At 44.0% G+C, this 19,229-nt stretch overlaps 1 protein-coding gene across 5 annotated transcripts in view; it reads left to right on the top strand.

Annotated features, from left to right (window-relative positions):
- Positions 1-8,491, top strand: part of ARHGEF7 (Rho guanine nucleotide exchange factor 7) — a 170,891-nt gene extending 162,400 nt beyond the window's left edge. For all 5 annotated transcript variants that reach the window (XM_012751915.3, XM_012751920.3, XM_012751917.3 and 2 more), the window contains 3 exons: positions 4,008-4,107; positions 4,412-4,466; positions 5,606-8,491. In XM_012751915.3, coding sequence (XP_012607369.1) covers positions 4,008-4,107; positions 4,412-4,466; positions 5,606-5,728 — 278 coding nt within the window. In that variant the 3' untranslated portion in view covers positions 5,729-8,491. The remainder of the gene's footprint in view (positions 1-4,007; positions 4,108-4,411; positions 4,467-5,605) is intronic.
- Positions 8,492-19,229: the final 10,738 nt, after the last annotated feature.

The raw sequence follows: 19,229 nt of genomic DNA, 5'->3' as shown, positions 1-19,229 counted from the left end.
TGAGTGAGTGTTGCCATGGGGCCCCAGTGCCTGCTGGTGTTGCCACGTGCATGGCACAGAGTGACCCTGACAGTGTAGTATGGAACTGTCATTGCAAGTGCTTCTCAGCAGGCCTTGGTGGGTAGACACCAAGCATCTGCAGGCACGTTCATGGGAGTCCTCAGGTTTGAGAAATACTGGATTTGGTTGGTATTAAGTATAAATTATTATTTCATTATATTGATTTTTTCTATTCTCACCTCCATACAGAAACAGTTAACAACAGCCAACCAGCAATTTTGTGTATGTGTTTATAGAAACAGACAGATGATAGGTTAGTCTAGCACTTCTCAAACTGTTATCCAGAAAACCATTTTTAGGATTTTAATGTTAATATTAATGTACAAAAAAGTTCACTACTCAAAACGAGTTTCAGAAATGCTGAATTAAAGAATTTTTGTGGCAAACTTCATCAAAACCCATATTGTGCTAAAGGTGCACTGAATCTCCAAGAAGTGGCTGTAGCATGTAGCATTTCCCAAAATAGTGTGTTGCAGAACTCCTCTCATCTCTAGAAACACCAAAGTTTAGGAAACACAGATCTTGACTGTACTGGAACCATCATGAATGTGTTCATCTGTCTGAGCCTCTGTTAATGGGATTTTAAATAAAGTGATAGAACATTCTCTGGTAGTTCTGTTGTTAAATTGTTTTTCTAATCTAGGTAATTTGGGGAAAATGTGTTATGATGCCTCTAAAAGTACTTTAATAATTTATGAGATAACATATTAAATCTGTCTACTTTCTAAAACATTGTTCTTAAAGAAATAGCCAACTTATTTATAAACCTGGCTGGAAAATATTCCTTTTTTTTTTTGAAAGGCTGTAGTACTTTTCAGTCATTTCAGAAAAATATGTTATATTGACACTTGACAGATTATTAGCACTACATTGATTTCTAGGCAGACTAATAATCTTCATTTGTAAGCCTCCTAACTCACCATCAGAGATCCATAAATGGCATTTTCACATTAGTGCATTTCAGGAATGAAGCAGTTATAATCCTGTCTGTAATATAACATTCTCAAACTTACATTTTTATAATATATCATTAAGTCCTTCTCAAGTGCTTGAAGTGTATTTGCAAAAATAAGGCCAATGTCATGTATATGCAGTCATCATATCAGTTCTTACAGGTTTTAGCTCCTCAAATTAATTATGTTGCATAGTGGAATGGCTTTTATCTTTATGAATTCATCTGTTAAAAGATATTTATAAAATGTAATATTCAAATTAATCCTCAGAACACCGCTGGAGAAGTAGTTAGTTTTGTTATTTTATTTTGTAAGTAATGAAGTTGAGACTCTGGCTTAAGTGATGAAGCATCACCACAGAGTGTCCTCGCAGCACCTCTGCACAGAAGTGTCAGCATCCTCTGTGATTCTGTTTTATATGTCATTTGAAAACCTCAGTGCTGGAAACACATAATGTAAACAGATTGTTTAAGAAGGTGGAAGAAGTGGCAGAAATAATTTAAAAGAAATACATAATTTGCCTGAAGTGCAGTTACATAAAAACTTTTTTTTTCAACTTGTCTCATTAGCTAATCCAAATGTGTTGCAAATTTAATGTGAGATCATAAATAATACCTTTCTTTGATTTGACTCAAACACAGGCATCAACTATCTAGGCTCACAGCAGGTCAACAAGGTAATTAATAACAGTGGGAAAACTTAGGAGTTGACTAAAGCAAGCGATGTTATTAGCTTCTCTTCCCAAGGAAGATTAAGTGAAGCCATATGTTTTCTACACATGTGGTATAAATATCTGAATCTTTATGAATCCTTTTGTATTTTCTGGGTAAATAGCATATAATTTTTTTTCTTCTAAAATCATGGGCACTTTTCACTTTTGTAGCAAGATGCACAGAAAAATTCTTCACCTGGGAAGTACCCCTGCTATCTCTGTAAATCTTTCTCACGTATCAGTTTCCTTCCCACGCAGTATTTTCCTGTGTGGCCCACACATCTCAGCAGCATTGCCCGTTAACCAGGAGAGACTAGAAGAAGGCAGGCCCGCAGCCCACAGGGTTCTCTCCTGTGACCTCTCAGAGGTGCAGGTGCCCGGAACAGGCGAGGCTCCTCTCATCCAGAAGGGACATTTCCGCCCTTGTTTCTTGAAACCTGTCAGAGATTTCTGGGTAGACTGATATTGTCAGCCTAGTGTTTTCAAAAATGTATTTCTTTCTGAAACCGTATCTTGCAGTCCTGTCTGAATGTTTTGTCTGAAAAATTACTCTTGAGGTGTAGGTCACTGTGTGTGAGGGTGGGTGGAATGCCGCCTTCTGAGGGTGCGTGCATGAAGGTCCCCCCCTCCACACACACACTGATAGGCTTGCTGTCAGGGGTTTGTATAGCACATTGTGAACATGTCATTAGAGGGGCATCTTTGAATTAGTATTTGACAGACCCATTTATAAACGTGTGGATATGCCAGCCCATTACTTTTAACAAAGTTCTAGGTACTGCATTTGATCATAACACTGAAATTATTCTCAGTACCCATAAAGGTTCTTTCCTTTATTGGTGTAAAATGTGTCTCTCTTGGAGCTTGTGCTGTGTGACATAGCATTGTACTTGATTGCTCACCCCGAGCTCCGTCTTCTTACACCTGAGATAACAAAGGAGCTCAGCATCTGAATCTTGCTTAGTTCTGGCCTTCTCATTTCGAAGTCTGGGATGAGGTGGAGCAGGTTTTGCAGATTCACAAAGGGCAGCACGTGGCCAGTGAGCTCCACGCATTCCGCCGTGGGAATGGTTGAGATACTCTGCATGTCGGGAATGTTTTATGAGCCCTCTTGTCATCAGCTTTGACAGTTGTTAATCTTGTTCTGTTCAGAGGAGTATAAGCATACAGTAAAATGCTGGTAAAACTATTCTTTGCAATCCTGTCTTTTAAAAACATTTGTATAATCCAAACTTTCCCATGATAATGAGGGTGCACAACACGTGCTGCTCTTCTAATCTGACAAATTTTTAGGAAGACAAACAAAAGGCAAGTGGGAAAAAACAAGACCAAGCAAGTTGAACCACCATTTCCATAATTAATGAATGTACCTCAACCATTAAATATACTTTTTTCGTTGAGAAATGCTTATCACAATCCCACTGCAAGTGTTTTTGTGGTGTGGTAGATAATATCTTTCCTTCAATTTGCATCTGATATTTTTCAAAATTATAAATGGTATATGTTATGTTGTATAATCTTTAAGAAAATATTCTTTTCTTTAAGACTATGACTTGATTCTCTTTCCTCACCTTTTAAAATGAGTATTTGGATTTCCCATTTAATTTCTAAAGTATATCTTACAGCAACCAAAGTCCAATATAGGCTTTTATTCAGGTGTTATTTAAGTAGTTAATGTCCTCTGACATTGTGAACAGTTTACTTTCATTTAGAAAAGTATTTATATTCCAGGGAATGTAGAATAAAGTTTTCATAAAAGAACCAAGTAATACATTTTACTGTTTCTAAATCATATGCTATATCTTTATTTTTAAATGTTGCCATAGAGTTAAATGTTTTAATTGCCAGCTCTTCAATTAATAAACACTGAATGTGTTTGTTCTGCTTGGTCTCTCTCATATGTCTTCCTGACATCCATGAATAATACAATGGCTCAAAATTTAGATGAATATCCAAGGAACATGGTTAGAACCCTTAAATTACCACCTGTTGAATATTTTGGGATTTAAAAGATTAATAATCCAGATTCAGAAACTGAAGTTTGTTAGTTTGCAAAAGGCTGGTGTTTCCTCTGAGGCCTTGGGTAATGGGAAGGGTTGGGTTCTGTAGAAAATATTGGTCAAAGATGCCATACTCTGGCTTGTCTTGCTGAAAAATTTTTATTACATAGTCACTGAAATTTAGTATTTAAGTAGTACTGTATAGTCAAGTTCTATTTCTTTGTTCTGCTGTAATAGTCACCTGAGGTTATTTTTTTTCTTTTTTTTTTTTAATGATCTTAGGTTCACGCAAAGAATCTGCTCCACAAGTTTTGCTTCCAGAAGAAGAGAAGATTATAGTTGAAGAAACTAAAAGTAACGGCCAGACTGTGATAGAAGAAAAGTAAGATGTCTTCCCATGTTTTAAAGCAGGCCTCTGACCCACAGAGGGTAGGGGAGTCAGGACAGTTCCCCGAGGGGCTGGCTGTGGCTTCAGAAACTGCACTTTAAAAGTTTCTTCAAAGGTTAAAGTTAACTTTGACTAAGAGTTTAACCTGCCACACACACAAGTTCTTTTAAAGTTGTGGATTTAGCTGTGGCAGTAAATAAGGCCAGACAGCCCTGGTGCCTTCTCCTAGCCTTGTGGCATCTCCTGGTAAGTTTTGATGTTCATGCTGTTTATGTGTTTATTCTGTTTCCTATTTCAGGAGTCTTGTTGATACTGTATATGCATTAAAGGATGAAGTCCAAGAATTAAGACAGGTGCGTCATAATTCGTTTTTAAATCTTTTGTTTATGGGACAAAAAGAGAAAATATTATATTAAAAATAAAACTGATTGTCCATAAACAAAAAAATACTAAAAGGAGACCATGTCTTTCTGAATTCCAGCACATAAAACAATTGGTCTTCTGTAAGTGTGATAAACCAGAAAATAAATTTTTAAAGTAGCTTGTTTAAACTCTTTCAACTGTGTTGTTTTTGATGTTACAAACCATCTCAAAATCTATTGGAATAATACTTTAAATTAGCTAAAATTCTGTCTAGTTAAAAGCCCTATTAGAGGCCTCTTGTGATTAGTCTCTGCCAGTACACTGTCCTTTGCTTCAGAAGCCAGTCAGCGGGTCAGTTACACTTGGCTAACTAACTAGGTGTGTTTGTGTATCAGTGTATGATTTGTGTGTGCAAATGGCTTTGGTCTCCTGCCCAAGAAGGTGAGGGAAAGGTTGTGGGGTGTAGGCCAACGAACAGCCAGGGAACAATGTGGCCTGGGATGTGGAGGGGCTGGATAGAGAGCCAGTGGCCACCATGCAGGTCTCAACACGCTCTCAGGCATTCTGAGCAGTGTCCAGAGTGGTTTCCAGGTACTTCTCTTCCATATTTGATGGCTTCTCTGTTCACGCTTCACCCCTAGCAGCAGGACATGTGTGTACATGTGTGTACCTTCTACATCCCGAGAAATGCCTGCGTTCACATGCACCGAAGCAAGTTCTTACTCATTCACTCCTGTGTCCATTTAGTGGCTGTTACTTCCATTGCTCTATATAACTCTGTAAAGTATAAGTGTGAAAAGAAGCTGTTGGATAGAAGCTGTCCCATGTGCTCTTTTCAGCCATTTTCTTATGGTATATTATAGAGAGATTCTCTCATTTATGGATTGAAATAGATATGGGCCATTAGGACTGTTTTGTCCTGGCTCCCAGGAACTGTGTAGTAAAGAGCACCTCAGTGTCTGTCAGGTGGCTAAGCTTTGCAGACCCCCTGACCTTCCAGCCCACAGGAAGGTGCACACGGGATCTGAGTAATTGAGGCCCCGAGGTCCCATTGGAGGGTGTGCATTGGGAAAGGAAAGCCTGCCAGTGCCAGCAGTAGTGATTGTACTGTGGTCTGCTTGATTTACAGGATAACAAAAAGATGAAGAAATCTTTAGAGGAAGAACAGAGAGCCCGCAAAGACCTGGAAAAGCTAGTGAGGAAAGTTCTAAAGAATATGAATGATCCTGCTTGGGATGAGACGAATCTGTAAGGACGTCCTTCATCCTTTCTATCGAAGACCAGCTCCAAGATCAAGCCAGGAGCTCCTGACCCAAGCCAGGTGCCATTCAGGACTGCAGGGCAGGAATGGACACAAAGTCATCTGCTTTCTGTGCATAGGAAAGCTGGGGCCCAACACGAGAATCGAACGTTCAGACCATTACTGAAGCATCCAGACAGGAGATGCATACGCTGAGGACCTGAGCTGCGTTAATCTCACTTCTGCTACCATCTCAGTTACCTCATTTTGCAATAAGTTCAGTGACTGACTAAAAGTCCTGGTTTTCCCGACTTTCAAGTGAATATTTTAAAACACAGATTACTGGTAAAGAAAAAAAATTGAATATATAAATATTATATATACATGTTTCTTGTAAATATTCCATTTTGGATGCATACCCAAGGTCGTTGTGTCTGGGCCAGTCCCCATGCTGGAACTCCCTTTCCACCAGCCTTCACAGCCATGTGAATTAGGAACTCTGCCCACAGACCCATTGAAAGCAGAGGTGTCGGGAAGCGTCTGGTAGGTGCCCGGTTGGTTCCGCACCACCATGCTCTCCGCAGTGCTATCAGAATACTGCCCACTCCAGTATGTCCAAATAATTTAACCTTATTTAATATCTGCAAAGATGCTTCCATCCCATTCAAAAGTCTCAAAGCAGTATTACAGTCCCAGACCCACCGGGCTCCAAGGGCAGCATGCTGGCTGGCCGAGACCCAGCCCTGAAATCGGGGGGATCGCTTGCACTGCCCTGTGCCCACCCAAAAGATGCCAGCTCTCATCTGCTGTGTTTAAGTACCATGATTGTCAGAGTGTGTTCACTGCATTCTGGGAGATCACCCAGACTTTTCTATATAGGCTAGTTTAATAATGTGACAAAATGCACTGTTTTTTCCTCCTCCCCACTCCCCGCAAAGAGAGGTCTTAACTAGAACCTGTAAATAAAATGTATTATTTATTATATCTCACTGCAGCTGATGACAGCAGACAGAGGTGATGCTGTGACGCTGATACTGGCGGGTAGGGCTTCGCTGTCAGGCAGTGTCAACCCTGAGGTCTGCTTTACCATCACGTGCAGCCAGCATGGCTCAGTGCTCACTAAACATAAACTTTCCCTCTTTCAGCAAGAATAAAGCAATATGCATCTTGAGTTCGACTAAGTAATGAAAGCTTAAATGTGGGAACATCTCCCTCACTGTGTCCAAATGCAGGAGAGACGGGTAAGGAAGCCTTTCTGCACCCCAGCTTCACTGGTCTCTTTGGGCCCCGCCAGCTCTGGAGAGTGCGAGGAGCCCTGGACAGGAAGCCTTGGCCCATGGGGCCAGGTTTTTGTTCTTCTGCAATAAATAATGGTGACCATAGGCACTTTCCTTTGTTTCCCTTCCTCTGAAGAGGATGATTTTAAAGTGAGATAAACTTTTTCATAGAACAGTGTTATATATTTTAAAACCAAAATGGCAGCACCATGCATTGCAGAAGTCGCAGAACAACTTGTTTGGCATCAGATGTGACTTTTTCATTCTCCATGTGTTGGTCACATTGCCCTTTAACTGCACCCAAACCTTTGCATTCTGATGCCTTTGAACTGGGCGGCTTTGGAGATGGTTTGTTTTCTGGCTGTTTACGATTCCTCTTCCATCCCTTGCTAATCCCAGTCTCTGTGCCCAAGCAAGCCTTGCCAGTTTCCTGCCCACACCTGGTGCAGGGGCTGTCTGGGCCCGTGCTTTAGAACCTGGCTGCCTCACTGGGACCTTTAATGAGAATTGCCAATTTCCTATACTTAGCGTTTTATTCACTAGTGCTGGGATGAGAAAAGATCAAGTCTTTTTTTTTTTTTTTTTGCCTTTGGTAAGCTCTTTTTTTACAAGTCAGTTTTTTGGTGATGCATAAGACATTGCAGTGGAAAACAATTAAATTCGAGTGTATTGAAGTTTGCTGTCGTAAGCAGATTTTAACTCAGGAACAACTCTCCTCCAATCTCTCCACCGCTTGTGACAGGTGATGTTGCTGTGCCGCTCTGCCGAGAGTTAACTCCAGCCTGTTCCCCGGAACCATGAACGTTGCCGTCCCGTCCCCAGGACGGATCTCTTACAGACCTGCCTTAATGATTAGATTGGAGTATTTCACAAGAACACTTGTGTTTTTAATGTCTCTTCCCCCAGAAGGGGGTGGTCGTTGAGATCCTTGTGTTAATGCCTTGCCTTTTTTTCCCTGTGGATCCAATATCTTCGTAGGCTTTTTAGGGAGCAGAAAAAAATGCATCTGAGAGCAATTCTTTTTACAGACCTGCCCTGTTGTATATAAGTGTGTACATTTCACCGTGTAACCTCCCAAGGGGGTGGGAATTTGATACAGAGGTTAAAGGGGACATTATTTACCCAAGGGTTACTCCTTTGCTCTCACCTTTTATGGATGAGGAGACGAAGCCATTTCTTATCCTATAGATGTGAAGCACTTTCGGTTTTAAACGCTGTTGAGATGTAGCATCTGAAGCCCATTTCATTGAACTCTGCGATGTCTCTGCTTGTCCACACACACTGGGCCTCGGGGCCTGGGATAGCTGCCCTGGTTTGTGTGGACTTCTTAATGCCGGCCATTCTTCACTTCCCTGGACAGCCAGGGTGCCTGCTGACAACCTGGAGAAACTCCTGCTTTAAATGTCACAGGCAGTCCTGTGTGGATTTGTGTGGACCACTATGATGTCGATGCTACATTGTTGTAATTATTAAACATTATTTTTCTTATGCCACAAAATATGTCACTTTATCTTCTTTGATGTGTTTACTGTATGTGTGTGAGTGTTAAGATTTCTTTTGGCTTTTTTAGATTTTCAAGTTCTGGTGTGAATTTTTGATACCGGAAAATATGTTTGCCTTTAGAATCTTGACTTTGAGAATATTTGAAGATAAATAGGATTAGAAAAGGAAAGTGAAAGGTTTAGGGAAGGAAGGGGGAGCAACAGGGCACACCGTCAGGCACAGCCTTCTGAGGCTGCTATGCTCACGACTTCCGTGTGGGAGGGTGTCAGCCATTTCGTGGGGCTGAATAAATGAAAGCATCTGTGGGGGTCCCTTTTAGGAATTGTCATAAGACAAAAGAAAATTTCTTAAAGTCTTACCCTTTATTTCCTCAAGATTGGGCGGGTGGTCCTTGATGAATGTTTACTGGAAAATAATATTCAGGTGAAAGAAAACGAGCTGCTAGTTAGAATTGCAAAGCTGGGAGTCGTATAGAAAATTCCCTTGGTGCGTTACCTTCTTAGTCAGAACTTTTACCCTTAGACCTAAGGGAATTAAGCTATTAGCATAGTCACCTTAGAAACTTTGATTTAAAAGAAAACTTTTTGTTAGATAACCTGGTAACTTCTATTTTGAATTCTACCAGACTTCAGGGCGACAAATGATATGGTGTGTACCTTACTACCAAGTCTTTCTGGATGTTGCAATTTGTGTCCGTACAGTGTTTTAGATTTTCCAGCTCTCTCATAAATTACTCCTTGGCCATCCGAAAAGCAAACCTGTGAGGCAGCAAGGACAGGCAGGCCGAGTTGGGCAAGCCATAGTTTAGGTTAGGATGACAGAGCTCGTGACTCTGAGCCTGGTGTCCTTGTCTGGGTTTGGCACTGATGTGGATCCTTCTGCAAGGGTGGCAGTGAGGACCAGGTGAGGAAGCCCTGTCCCGTGGTACATATGCCTGGCTCAGGTGGTGGCCGTAGGCTGAATCCTGTTTCAGCTGTTCAGGGGGTTGTGGGGCGGCTGTATAGGACACCTAGCCAACTAGGAGTTCTTTTAAGAACCCAAGTGAAGCCACTATCTAAAATTTCAAGGATTTTAGTTTTTTCAGGCTAAAATGAGTAGTATTGTAACTAGAATGTTGTCATATTAGACACCTCATTTGAATCGTTTGTCTTACTAGAGGGGTATGCATTTATATTTTTCTTGCTAGTTTTTCATTATAAAAATAATACCTGCTTATGGTGAAAATATAAACAGTATGCAAGAATATAAAGTAAAAAGTATATATTCCCTCTCCCAATTCCCTTTCCTTATTCCACAGAAGTAACCAATGTTATTTGTTTGTATATTCTTTTTTTTTTTTTTTTTTTTTTTTTGAGACAGAGTCTCACTTTGTTGCCCAGGCTAGAGTGAGTGCCGTGGCGTCAGCCTAGCTCACAGCAACCTCAAACTCCTGGGCTCAAGCAATCCTCCTGCCTCAGCCTCCCAAGTAGCTGGGACTACAGGTATGCACCACCATACCCGGCTAATTTTTTCTATATATATTAGTTGGCCAATTAGTTTCTTTCTATTTATAGTAGAGACGGGGTCTTGCTCTTGCTCAGGCTGGTTTCGAACTCCCGACCTCGAGCAATCCGCCCGCCTCGGTCTCCCAGAGAGCTAGGATTACAGGCGTGAGCCACCGCGCCCGGCCTATTTGTTTGTATATTCTTTTGTTCATTCTTCTGAGCAAGTGCCATTATGTGGTGGTTTGTAACTTTTCCCCCCAGTGAGATGTCATTGAATAGATTCTTCTCTAACATACCTTTCTGAACCTTATGTTAGCTGTCTTTCCACATATATATGTTAATAGATTGGACTTATTCATTGTTTTTGACTGCTACATAATTCTCCATTTTTCAGATTCACTGTTTTTATTTTAGTCTATGACCAGGAGGTGTTTGGGAGGGGCAGTTGTTCTTGTATATACAGCTGCACAACTGTGTGAGCACAAATGTAAGATTAACTCCTAAAAACGTGCGTTTTAAATTGTGATTGATTTTACCAGATTGCTAGAAGGTGTTTTAGAAACGACATTTTTGGCAAGTTTACAGTTGCAGTTTCTCAGAGAAGGAATCGGGTCCAGATGCCATCCGAAACATCATCTTTGTTCCTGATGCGTTCGGATGATGGTGCTGACCCCATGTGAGCACGGCCACGTTAGCATGGTTTGGGAGAGGAGAACATCGGGCTAGCATGTGCCCACCCGCCTCTGGTTGGTTCCCTCTTGTCCCTAGGCTCTGTTCTCTGTCACATTTACGGTTCTCATTGCACTGATCTTTCTAAAGCAGATTGTAGGTAGCCTTCCCTCTGGCGTTGCCCCCTTCCCTGGAGTTACTCTAAAGCAAATGTTTCTCAGTGTGTGGCGGGTTGGGCGGGGCCTTCCTTGCCAGCTGCCGGGGGGCTCCTAGGGAAATGGTGGTCCCTGCCCTTACCCCTTGGCCCAGGGAGACGATTTCTGAGGGTGTGGTCCAGGACTCTGCACTTTTAAGGTCACCAGGAGTGTTGTGTTGGAGGCTGTAGTCATAATATAAAGATGCCCAGGAGAATAACGTCCTTGTTAAGCAGACAGCCTGGCTGCTCCATTCAGGTTGTTCACATTTCTGTATGTGAGGCATCTGCTTAAATCTGAGTAGCCACGTGGAGGTCTTGTAACTAGTCTGTGTGGCTGATGAAACTGAGCTTCCCTTTCTGCTGCTGTTGCCCGTCCTGCCTCTGGTGTCGTCAGTTAGGGGACACACCGTTCTTGCTGTACCACTGAGAAAAGTTGCTGCCCATCGTAATGTAGAGGATCAATTCTAAGATGTGTGCAGGTTTTAGGAGTTTAGATTTTTTAGAAGCAGGGAAGGTGAGATAAGCTATGGCTTTTGGGGTCCTGTCCCTAGTGTTCCCTACCTAAAGTCTCTTAAGTGGGGCTCCACTTCCCACTCTCAGCAGATTTGGGATTTTACAAAGAAGGTAAAATCCACTGGATGGGAACCACTTCCCCTTCCAAACTCACACACCTCCCTCCATCAGATACCTACTCCACGATCTTATTCCAGTGGAACCACCATGGGCTCTGCAGGACCCTTACTCCTTCACCTCTCTCCCGAATACTGGGTCTCAACCAGACCCTTAGCTTCTCTTGAATGCTGCTATTTTTTTTAACTTTTTTATTATGGAAAGTGTCAAGCTTATGTAAAAGTAGAATAATTGCTCTCCAAGATCCACGAACATTCCAGGCCATGGCCTGTTCTCCAACTAAGAAAAATTGCAGCAGTGACTCAGAATGACCTGTGCCCCAGGCCCCCTGTCCCGGGAGGAGCGGCTGGTGTCTCCAGCGCTCTGGTCCCTCAGGGGCCCGAGCTGTGGCTGGCTTCCCTTTTGTGGACGTAATAACAAAGCTGCTTTAATTCCACGTTTCCCAGCCACCAACCTGCTGCTCTTTCCCCTCCGCAGATAGAACGCTCTGAAGTGTCAGCACTGTCCCCTGGACGTCCGACCCCAGCCCTCCCAGTGCCCGTGTCCTGCTGCTCCTCGGGACCTGCCTTTGCCCACGCGTGGTGCAGATTGGTGCCTGCAGGCTGCTTCTGCTCTGCTCGCAGCTCCCCACGCTGACCTGTGGAGTGCTGTAACTTTACTTGCTCTTCCTACCCTCGGGGGTGTTGGCATTCCCTGAACCCAAGACGTGGCCCCACTATCCTGGTTAAGCCTGATTCTTTCAGACGCTTGGTCTTTATTTCCTTCCCTTCACCTCCCACCACGCTGCGCGCCTCGAGCGTGGTGTTGGTGTCTGCATACGATGACTCTGTGGAGTCCTGCAAGCCCGAGGCCGGCCTCGGGTGGGTCTGCTTCTGCTGTTCCTCGCAGGTGTGTGAGCGGTCGCACCCTAGGGCTGCACAGGAACGTGTGAATGAGGCGCATCTGGTTCTGCCTGTTTTCTTCTCTTTTGAGCTCTTTGATCTTCAAAATTGCCATTTCTGTATGTTCTGGTTACATGATGCCCAGCTGTAGCCAGCATTGCCGGTCTGGAAGGCTCCTTCTTGGGCAGGAGGGGCTCCAGCCGGTGGGGCTCATTGCAGGCCTGGCCAGGACAGGTCTTGCCAATGGTGGCAGTTTCACAAGTGTGTACAACTCTCAAGACTCATCAAACTATTCGTGTTAAGTGGGTATAGTTTGGGTATGTACATTGATGCCTGTCTAAAACATTTCAGTAGGCCCGTTTCCTGAAGGCTGCCCCACAGATGGCTGCATGCCAGTGTTGCGTGCAGGGCTGGGTCAGCTCAGAGCCCACTCCTTTGCTGTCGTGTTGAATGGGATTCAAGGCCAGGAGCACTGAGAGGAGGGTGACCTTCAGGTGTTGCAGCTCCTCTCCATGCTGAAGGGTGGGCCACCACTGCCTGGTCACGGTTGACTCAAAGACATTTTAGGTTTCTGAGACCCTGCTCTGCATTCACAGAAGGGAGAATTACGGTTTCCCTCATGGTAAATATCTCCACGATGAGGGTGCCTGTTGGGTGCTCCTGGCGTCTAGAGGTAGAGTCCAGCATCCCACAGTACTAGGTCAGCCCCAGGGACAGAACTGTACGGCTGCAGACGTCGAGAGTGCGGAGGTTGGGAGAATGCGAGTCAGAGCTCACACGAAGGCTTCAGGGGGCTAGCAAAATGGGGAGACTGAGAACAGTTTTCCTCTGGGGACACTGGACAGTCTTAGGGGACTAGGGGCATACTAATTAGAGTCTGTTGACCCCCACCTGTGGGTTGGGGTACTGGGAGACCTCAGAAGGCAGCACAGCTCGTCTTAATCCTTGAAAGCATAGAAAGGGACTGTGGGGATTAGTGTTTCCAGCATCTGGTGCAAGTAAATTCTTTTTGGAATAAGATAACATCCTAGTTCTTATCACAATCAGAATAGCAATGCCCATGAAAAGACATGGTGGCAGGGACAAGCCAGGAGGAGCAGTGGGACAGTAGTAGCACCTGGATGGCAGAGGCTGGAAGGTCCCTGCTGTATCATGGAGCCAGTTATGTCAACTAAATGCTGAAATCTAAGAAAGCTCATGTTCACTAAGATCAGGAGCACAGCAAGAATGATGTTCTCTTGCACACAAGACCCAGTGGTCTTGGCTGGTGCGAGGAGGGAAAAGCTAGAAATAAAGATTATATGTATTAGGAGGGAAGTGGTGAGGTGGCGTTTCTTCCCAGATGTGATTGTCTACATGGAAAATCCCAACCTATCTTCAAAAAGACTATTAGAACTCATAAGTGAAGCCACAGCATACAGGTGTGGAAGACAGAACAGTGGTCCCCAACGGTGCCCATGCCCTGATCCCCAGAACCTGTGAATGTCACCCATGGCAAAGGGACTTTGCTGGTGGGGGTTAGGTTGGGATCTCGAGATGGAGGGATCATCTCGGCTTTCCTGGGGGGCCTGTGCCAGCACCATGAGAGGGAGGCGGCGGGACGTGTGGAAGGCCTGGGCCACAGCTGGACGCACACTGCCCTGGGAGCCGGAGAGGCAGGTGCCCTTCTCTAGAGCCTCCAGACGGGGCACAGCGTGTTGACGCCTCGACTCCAGCGCTCTGGCCTCCAGCACGGGCAGGTAATGAATCTGTGTTGTTTTAAGTACATTAGTCTGTGGTAATGTGTTACGGCAGAAAAGGAAACTAACACACAACGCCAAGATACAAATCAATCGCATTCTGTATCTAGCAACCAACAGTTGGAAATTGAAGTTTTAAAAATAGCATTTAGTGTTATGAAATGCTAACAAACAAATGAATTTTGTTATGTCAGCAGAGTACTGAGGACTGGAATGCATTTCACAAGACATTCAAGGCTTGTACACTGATGACTACAAAACATCATTAACGCAAAGAAGACCCAAATGTAGACACATGTTAAATACCGTGGGTCATATTGCCCAGCGTGGCTGCGATGACAGTTCTTACCAACTTGATCTACATGCAGAACAGCCAGTTACCTAGCAGTTCCTCATAAACTTCAAATACGCTGACCACCCACTGGGAATCCGCCCTCTTGATAGCTGCACAAGAGAAACGGTTCTGTCTGCACGAAGCACTCCACTGTTCGTAGAAGCGTCGTTCACAAGAGCAAAACACTGGAGCTAGACCAATGGCCGTGAAGTGGCGAGCGCACAAGCAGACGGTGCATCTCTGTGCCGAGTATGGCCAGCAGTGAAAAGGAACAACTGATGCACACAGGAGTGTGGCTGCGTCGCGCAAGCACTGTGCTGGGTAAAAGGAACCAGAAGAAAATGTGCGCTTTATGGTTCCATGTATAGGGAATGTAGAAGAGGCGGCCATGGTGTCAGATGGCTGGTCAGTGGTTGCCATGAGCTGGGAGAGAAGGAGGGACAAGCGGGAATTTGGGGGATGAATAAAATTTTTTCTTTGGAGAGACCAATGACTAATAAAATTGATATAAACTCCTGGCGAACAGGCAAGGAAAATAAGTCACACGTAACCCTTGTTAGAATGAAAAGGGAGATAACTACACATTCTTTAGGCATTACAAAGATGACACAAGGATATTATGAATATCTTTATGCGAATAAATTTGCGAATGGAGGCGAAATGCTTCAGTTCCTAGAAAAAGAGGTTTGAAAACTGGCACAAGGAAAAACAATATAGTAAATATCATATATAGCTATTAAATAAATTGATCTTGTAAATTAAAGACTTACACATGCACAAACATGCTCACATGTCCAGACATTGAACTGTAGCAAACTTTAAGACAATTTCTTCCAGAGGGTAGAAAATAGAGTAAGCATTTGCAAATTCATTTACAATACCAACATGACCTTGATACTATTAATATTATAATACCAAATAAAGGGCATTTTTGGGCAATGTCATGAATAATAGATGAAAAATATTAATATATCAAAATCAATATATTCAGAAAGGTTATACTGTATATCATAACCAAGGTGGGTTGATTTCAAGGATACAAGTTTGGCTTAATAGTTTTTTTTAAAAAAACAATTTACCACATTTATAGAAAAAAAGAAAGATATGATCATATGCTTAGATTAGACACATTCAGTAAAATCCAGCATCCATTTGTGGGGATGAAACCAATAGCAAACTAGGAATAAAAAAATTTCTTTCGTCTGAGAACATTTACCAAAAATGATATTGATATGTCAATATACCTATTGATATATTAATACCAACATCATATTGGCAAAATACCACCTCCTGTTCCCCAGTGCTTGCTGGTGTATTAAGGCATGGATAAAAGGGGAAGGACACAAAGTTTGTAAAGAAACAATGAAAACTCATTATTTTCAAATTATATTATTGTATGTGTAGGAAATACAAAAGTACAGTGAAATGATTAGAATTAATAAAGGTGCTAGATAAAATATATATATAGAAATTGATTTTTCAGGAATAAATGGAACAAATGGAAAATAGAAAATGTTACCTTTTTCAGTAACAAGAAATATCAAATAGGAATAAATAAAATGCAAGATATGAAAGACCTCAACATAGAAAACTACAAAACATTATTGAAAGAAATCAGAGGAGGTCTAGGTGGGCTGATATGTTAATGGGTTACAACAGCGATCCCCAACCTTTTTGGTACCAGGGACCAGTCTCATGGAAGACAGCTTTTCCATGGGGGGCAGGGAGGAGGCAGTAGTGTGTGGCCCAATCCTGAACAGGCCACAGACCAGTACCAGGCCACGAACCAGGGGTTGGGGACGGCAGAGGTAGAAGACTCAACATGATAAAGATGTCATTTCTTCCCCATTTGCTTTATGGATTCAGTGTTGCGGCAAGAAAGCCCTATGAAGTTTTTTCTCCCCTTTTCTGGATCTTGAAAGATAATTTCGGCAACTTACGTGGAAATGCAAAGTGCCAAGAGTAAGAATCTCATGAAGGGGAAGAACAAGGGTGAAAGGCTTGCTTTGAGGATGACGAGGGAGAGCTAACACACTGGGCAGTGCTGGGGCAAGCAGGGTGCCCACACAGACCCGTCCACGTGTGGACATGTGTGTATCAAGTGTTGCCCCACAGAACGGTGGGGAGAGGACAGTGTTGTCAGTAAATTGTTTTTCCTCGCAGACAAATGTGAGACCCCTCCCTCACACCATACACACCAATCCTGGCTGTGTCCAATTTTAAATTTAAATATGAAAGAAGCAGCATTGAAATTGCAGAAGATTGATGGAGAATATCTTCATGACTTTAGGGTTAGGGAAGACTTAGGATGCAAGAAGCTCTAATAACAGGAGAAAAGATCAGTACATTCTACTACATTAAAATTAACGTTAACGGCTGACGGAAGCTGCTTTCCAACACGCCATTAAGAAGGTGCGGCGGCACAGCCCCGAATGAGGGCAGGTGCTGGTCACACACGTCATGCACAAAGGGCTGTGTTCAGGCTATGTGGGGCCTTCAAAAAGTTCATGGAAAAGTGGGATTAAAAGACAAAATATATAAACTTTATTTCTCAACGTAAGCTCCGCCAAGCTCACAAGGTGGTGTGGGCGATGACACCACCACGTAGTCCGTTCCTGAAGAACTGAGGGTGCCAGGAATCAGCCACGGCGATGCGGCTCCACCAACCGGAGAAAAGTGGGTGAGCTCTGCAGACCTTTTAGGATCAGGAAACAAGAAGTCAGAAGGAGCAAACTCACGTGGTCAGGTGGGTGCCCGATGATTTCCCACCCAAATCTCCCCAGATCGCCCTCGTTTGGTGAGAGGAGTGAGCAGGAGCGTCGTGGTGGAGCGGGACTCTCTGGGGAGCCTTCCTGGCGTTTTCCTGCTAATGCTTTGGCTGACTGTCTGGAAGAACGCTCTGACAGGCAGATGCTATCGCTCTTTGACCTCGGGAAAGTCCGCAGCAGAGTGCTGCGAGCACTGACGACTGTGGCTCCAACCGCGGCTCTTGGCGGCTCCGCCCTTGCTCGACTGCACACGCCCAGCTCTCGGCAGCCACACCGCAGCCGTGCTCTGTCCGCACCCGCCCGCAAAGCGCGTTCCCTTTCCGTTACAATTCTTCAAAGAAACACTTCAGGGCCTTGATCCCACTTGTTTACAATTTCCATGGAAAGCTCTGTCTTGTCACTGGAGTGGGAAGTCTGCTCAGCTTTCATAGTTCAGCCAGAACCGCGAGCTGAACCAGCTGAGATGGCGTGGTGCTGCTGTGGCGCTGCTGTGGCCCGTCCGCCCTGCTCAGTCACAGCGCGAGCAGGATGAATTTCCCTCCCAAATTGATGTGCGTGGTCTGCGGCTGTGGGCTTCATCTTCAACATCGTCTCCTCCCTTCTTAAAACTGGTTATCCATTTGGAAATGCTGATTGCTTTGGGGCATTAACTCCATAAACTTTTTGTAAAGCACGAGTGATTTCACTATTTTTCCACCCAAGCTTCACCATACATTTCATCTTTGTTCTTGCTTCGATTTTAGCAGAATTCATGTTGCTCCAAAAGGTATTCTTTTTAAACTGGTGTCTTATCCTTCTTAGTGTCTCAAACTAGAGCCTGTTCAGATGTGTTATAGCAAGTTAATATGAGTATATTTTGGTGCAAAAAACTTTTGGAATTCATGCATAGTTTTTTCCTAATACATAATTTCCATGAACTTTGTGAAGACCTGTTATACAAGACATTTAACAAATCCATAAGAAAAAGACAACTTAATCTGAAAAAAAAGATAGTTCATAAAAGAGAATATCCAACATGGCCAATAAACATTAAAGGTCTTTACTGTCATTTATAATCAGGGAAATGCAAATTAGAGTCCTAAAATTATGCTACTAAAATAATATTAATAAAATTAAAATTATTACTAATACAAGGATTTCAGAAGGTGTGGTGATCTCATACACTGTTTCTTAGAGGGGGAATTGCCACAAACACGTTAGAGTTCAGCATTAGCCAAAATAGATGTTCAGCTCCCAGATGCATTAATTTCTGCCGCTGTGACAAATTCTCACACACTTCAGGCTTGAAGTAATGTCCCCTGATTAACTCCCAGTTTTTCTAAGTCAGGAGGCCAGACGTGGGTAGCGGGTGCCCTGCTTGGGGTCTCCCAGGCTGACATCAAGGCTCCAGCGGGATCACGTCCTCTGAGCTGCGGGCCTCTCCCAGCCCACAGTGGGTGGCAGAGCTCAGCTCCTCGAGGCTGTAGGATGGGCCTGTTTTCTTCCTGTCAGAAAGGTCTGCTTCCCTCCGCCATGCTGCCTTCCATCGGTCTCTTCAGGGCTGAGCCGGCCTTGGCCCAGGGCCTTTGCACACGCCACCCCTTTAGCCTCAGATGCGCTCCCCTCCCCAGGAGCCTCCACTCACCCTGGCAGGAGGGAAATCACCCCTGCCCAAGTGTACCCCAACCAATGCACTCTGCCTTGCTCTTCCCCACAGTGCGTGTCTGCCCTGACATGAACCTGTCTGTCCTAATTCCGTGAAAGGGAGGGGACCTGTCTGTGTCGTTCACTGTGGGATCACTCATGCCCAGCAAAAGCTGTCTCCCAAGGAAGGGCAGAGGCATGAAGGAAGTGGCAGGGCTCCAACCTCTGGTCTCGCAGTTGGGCTTGGTGGGCAGCAGGGGTGGGTATCCACGGGGAAGGTAGGGCTGAGGTCCTGGTGTCCTGAGTGCAGTCCTGCCCTTGAAACCTGAGCGTCCTCTGTCCTCTGTGCAGCCAGCAGAATGTGGACACTTGCATTGCTCTGAGTGAAGCCCTGTGTGACGCCATGTGA

This window comes from Microcebus murinus, chromosome 13, assembly GCF_040939455.1.
Source record: "Microcebus murinus isolate Inina chromosome 13, M.murinus_Inina_mat1.0, whole genome shotgun sequence".
NCBI lineage: Eukaryota > Metazoa > Chordata > Mammalia > Primates > Cheirogaleidae > Microcebus > Microcebus murinus.
The sequence above is the reverse complement of the archived record's forward strand: the minus strand, read 5'-3'. Positions and strand labels throughout refer to the sequence as shown.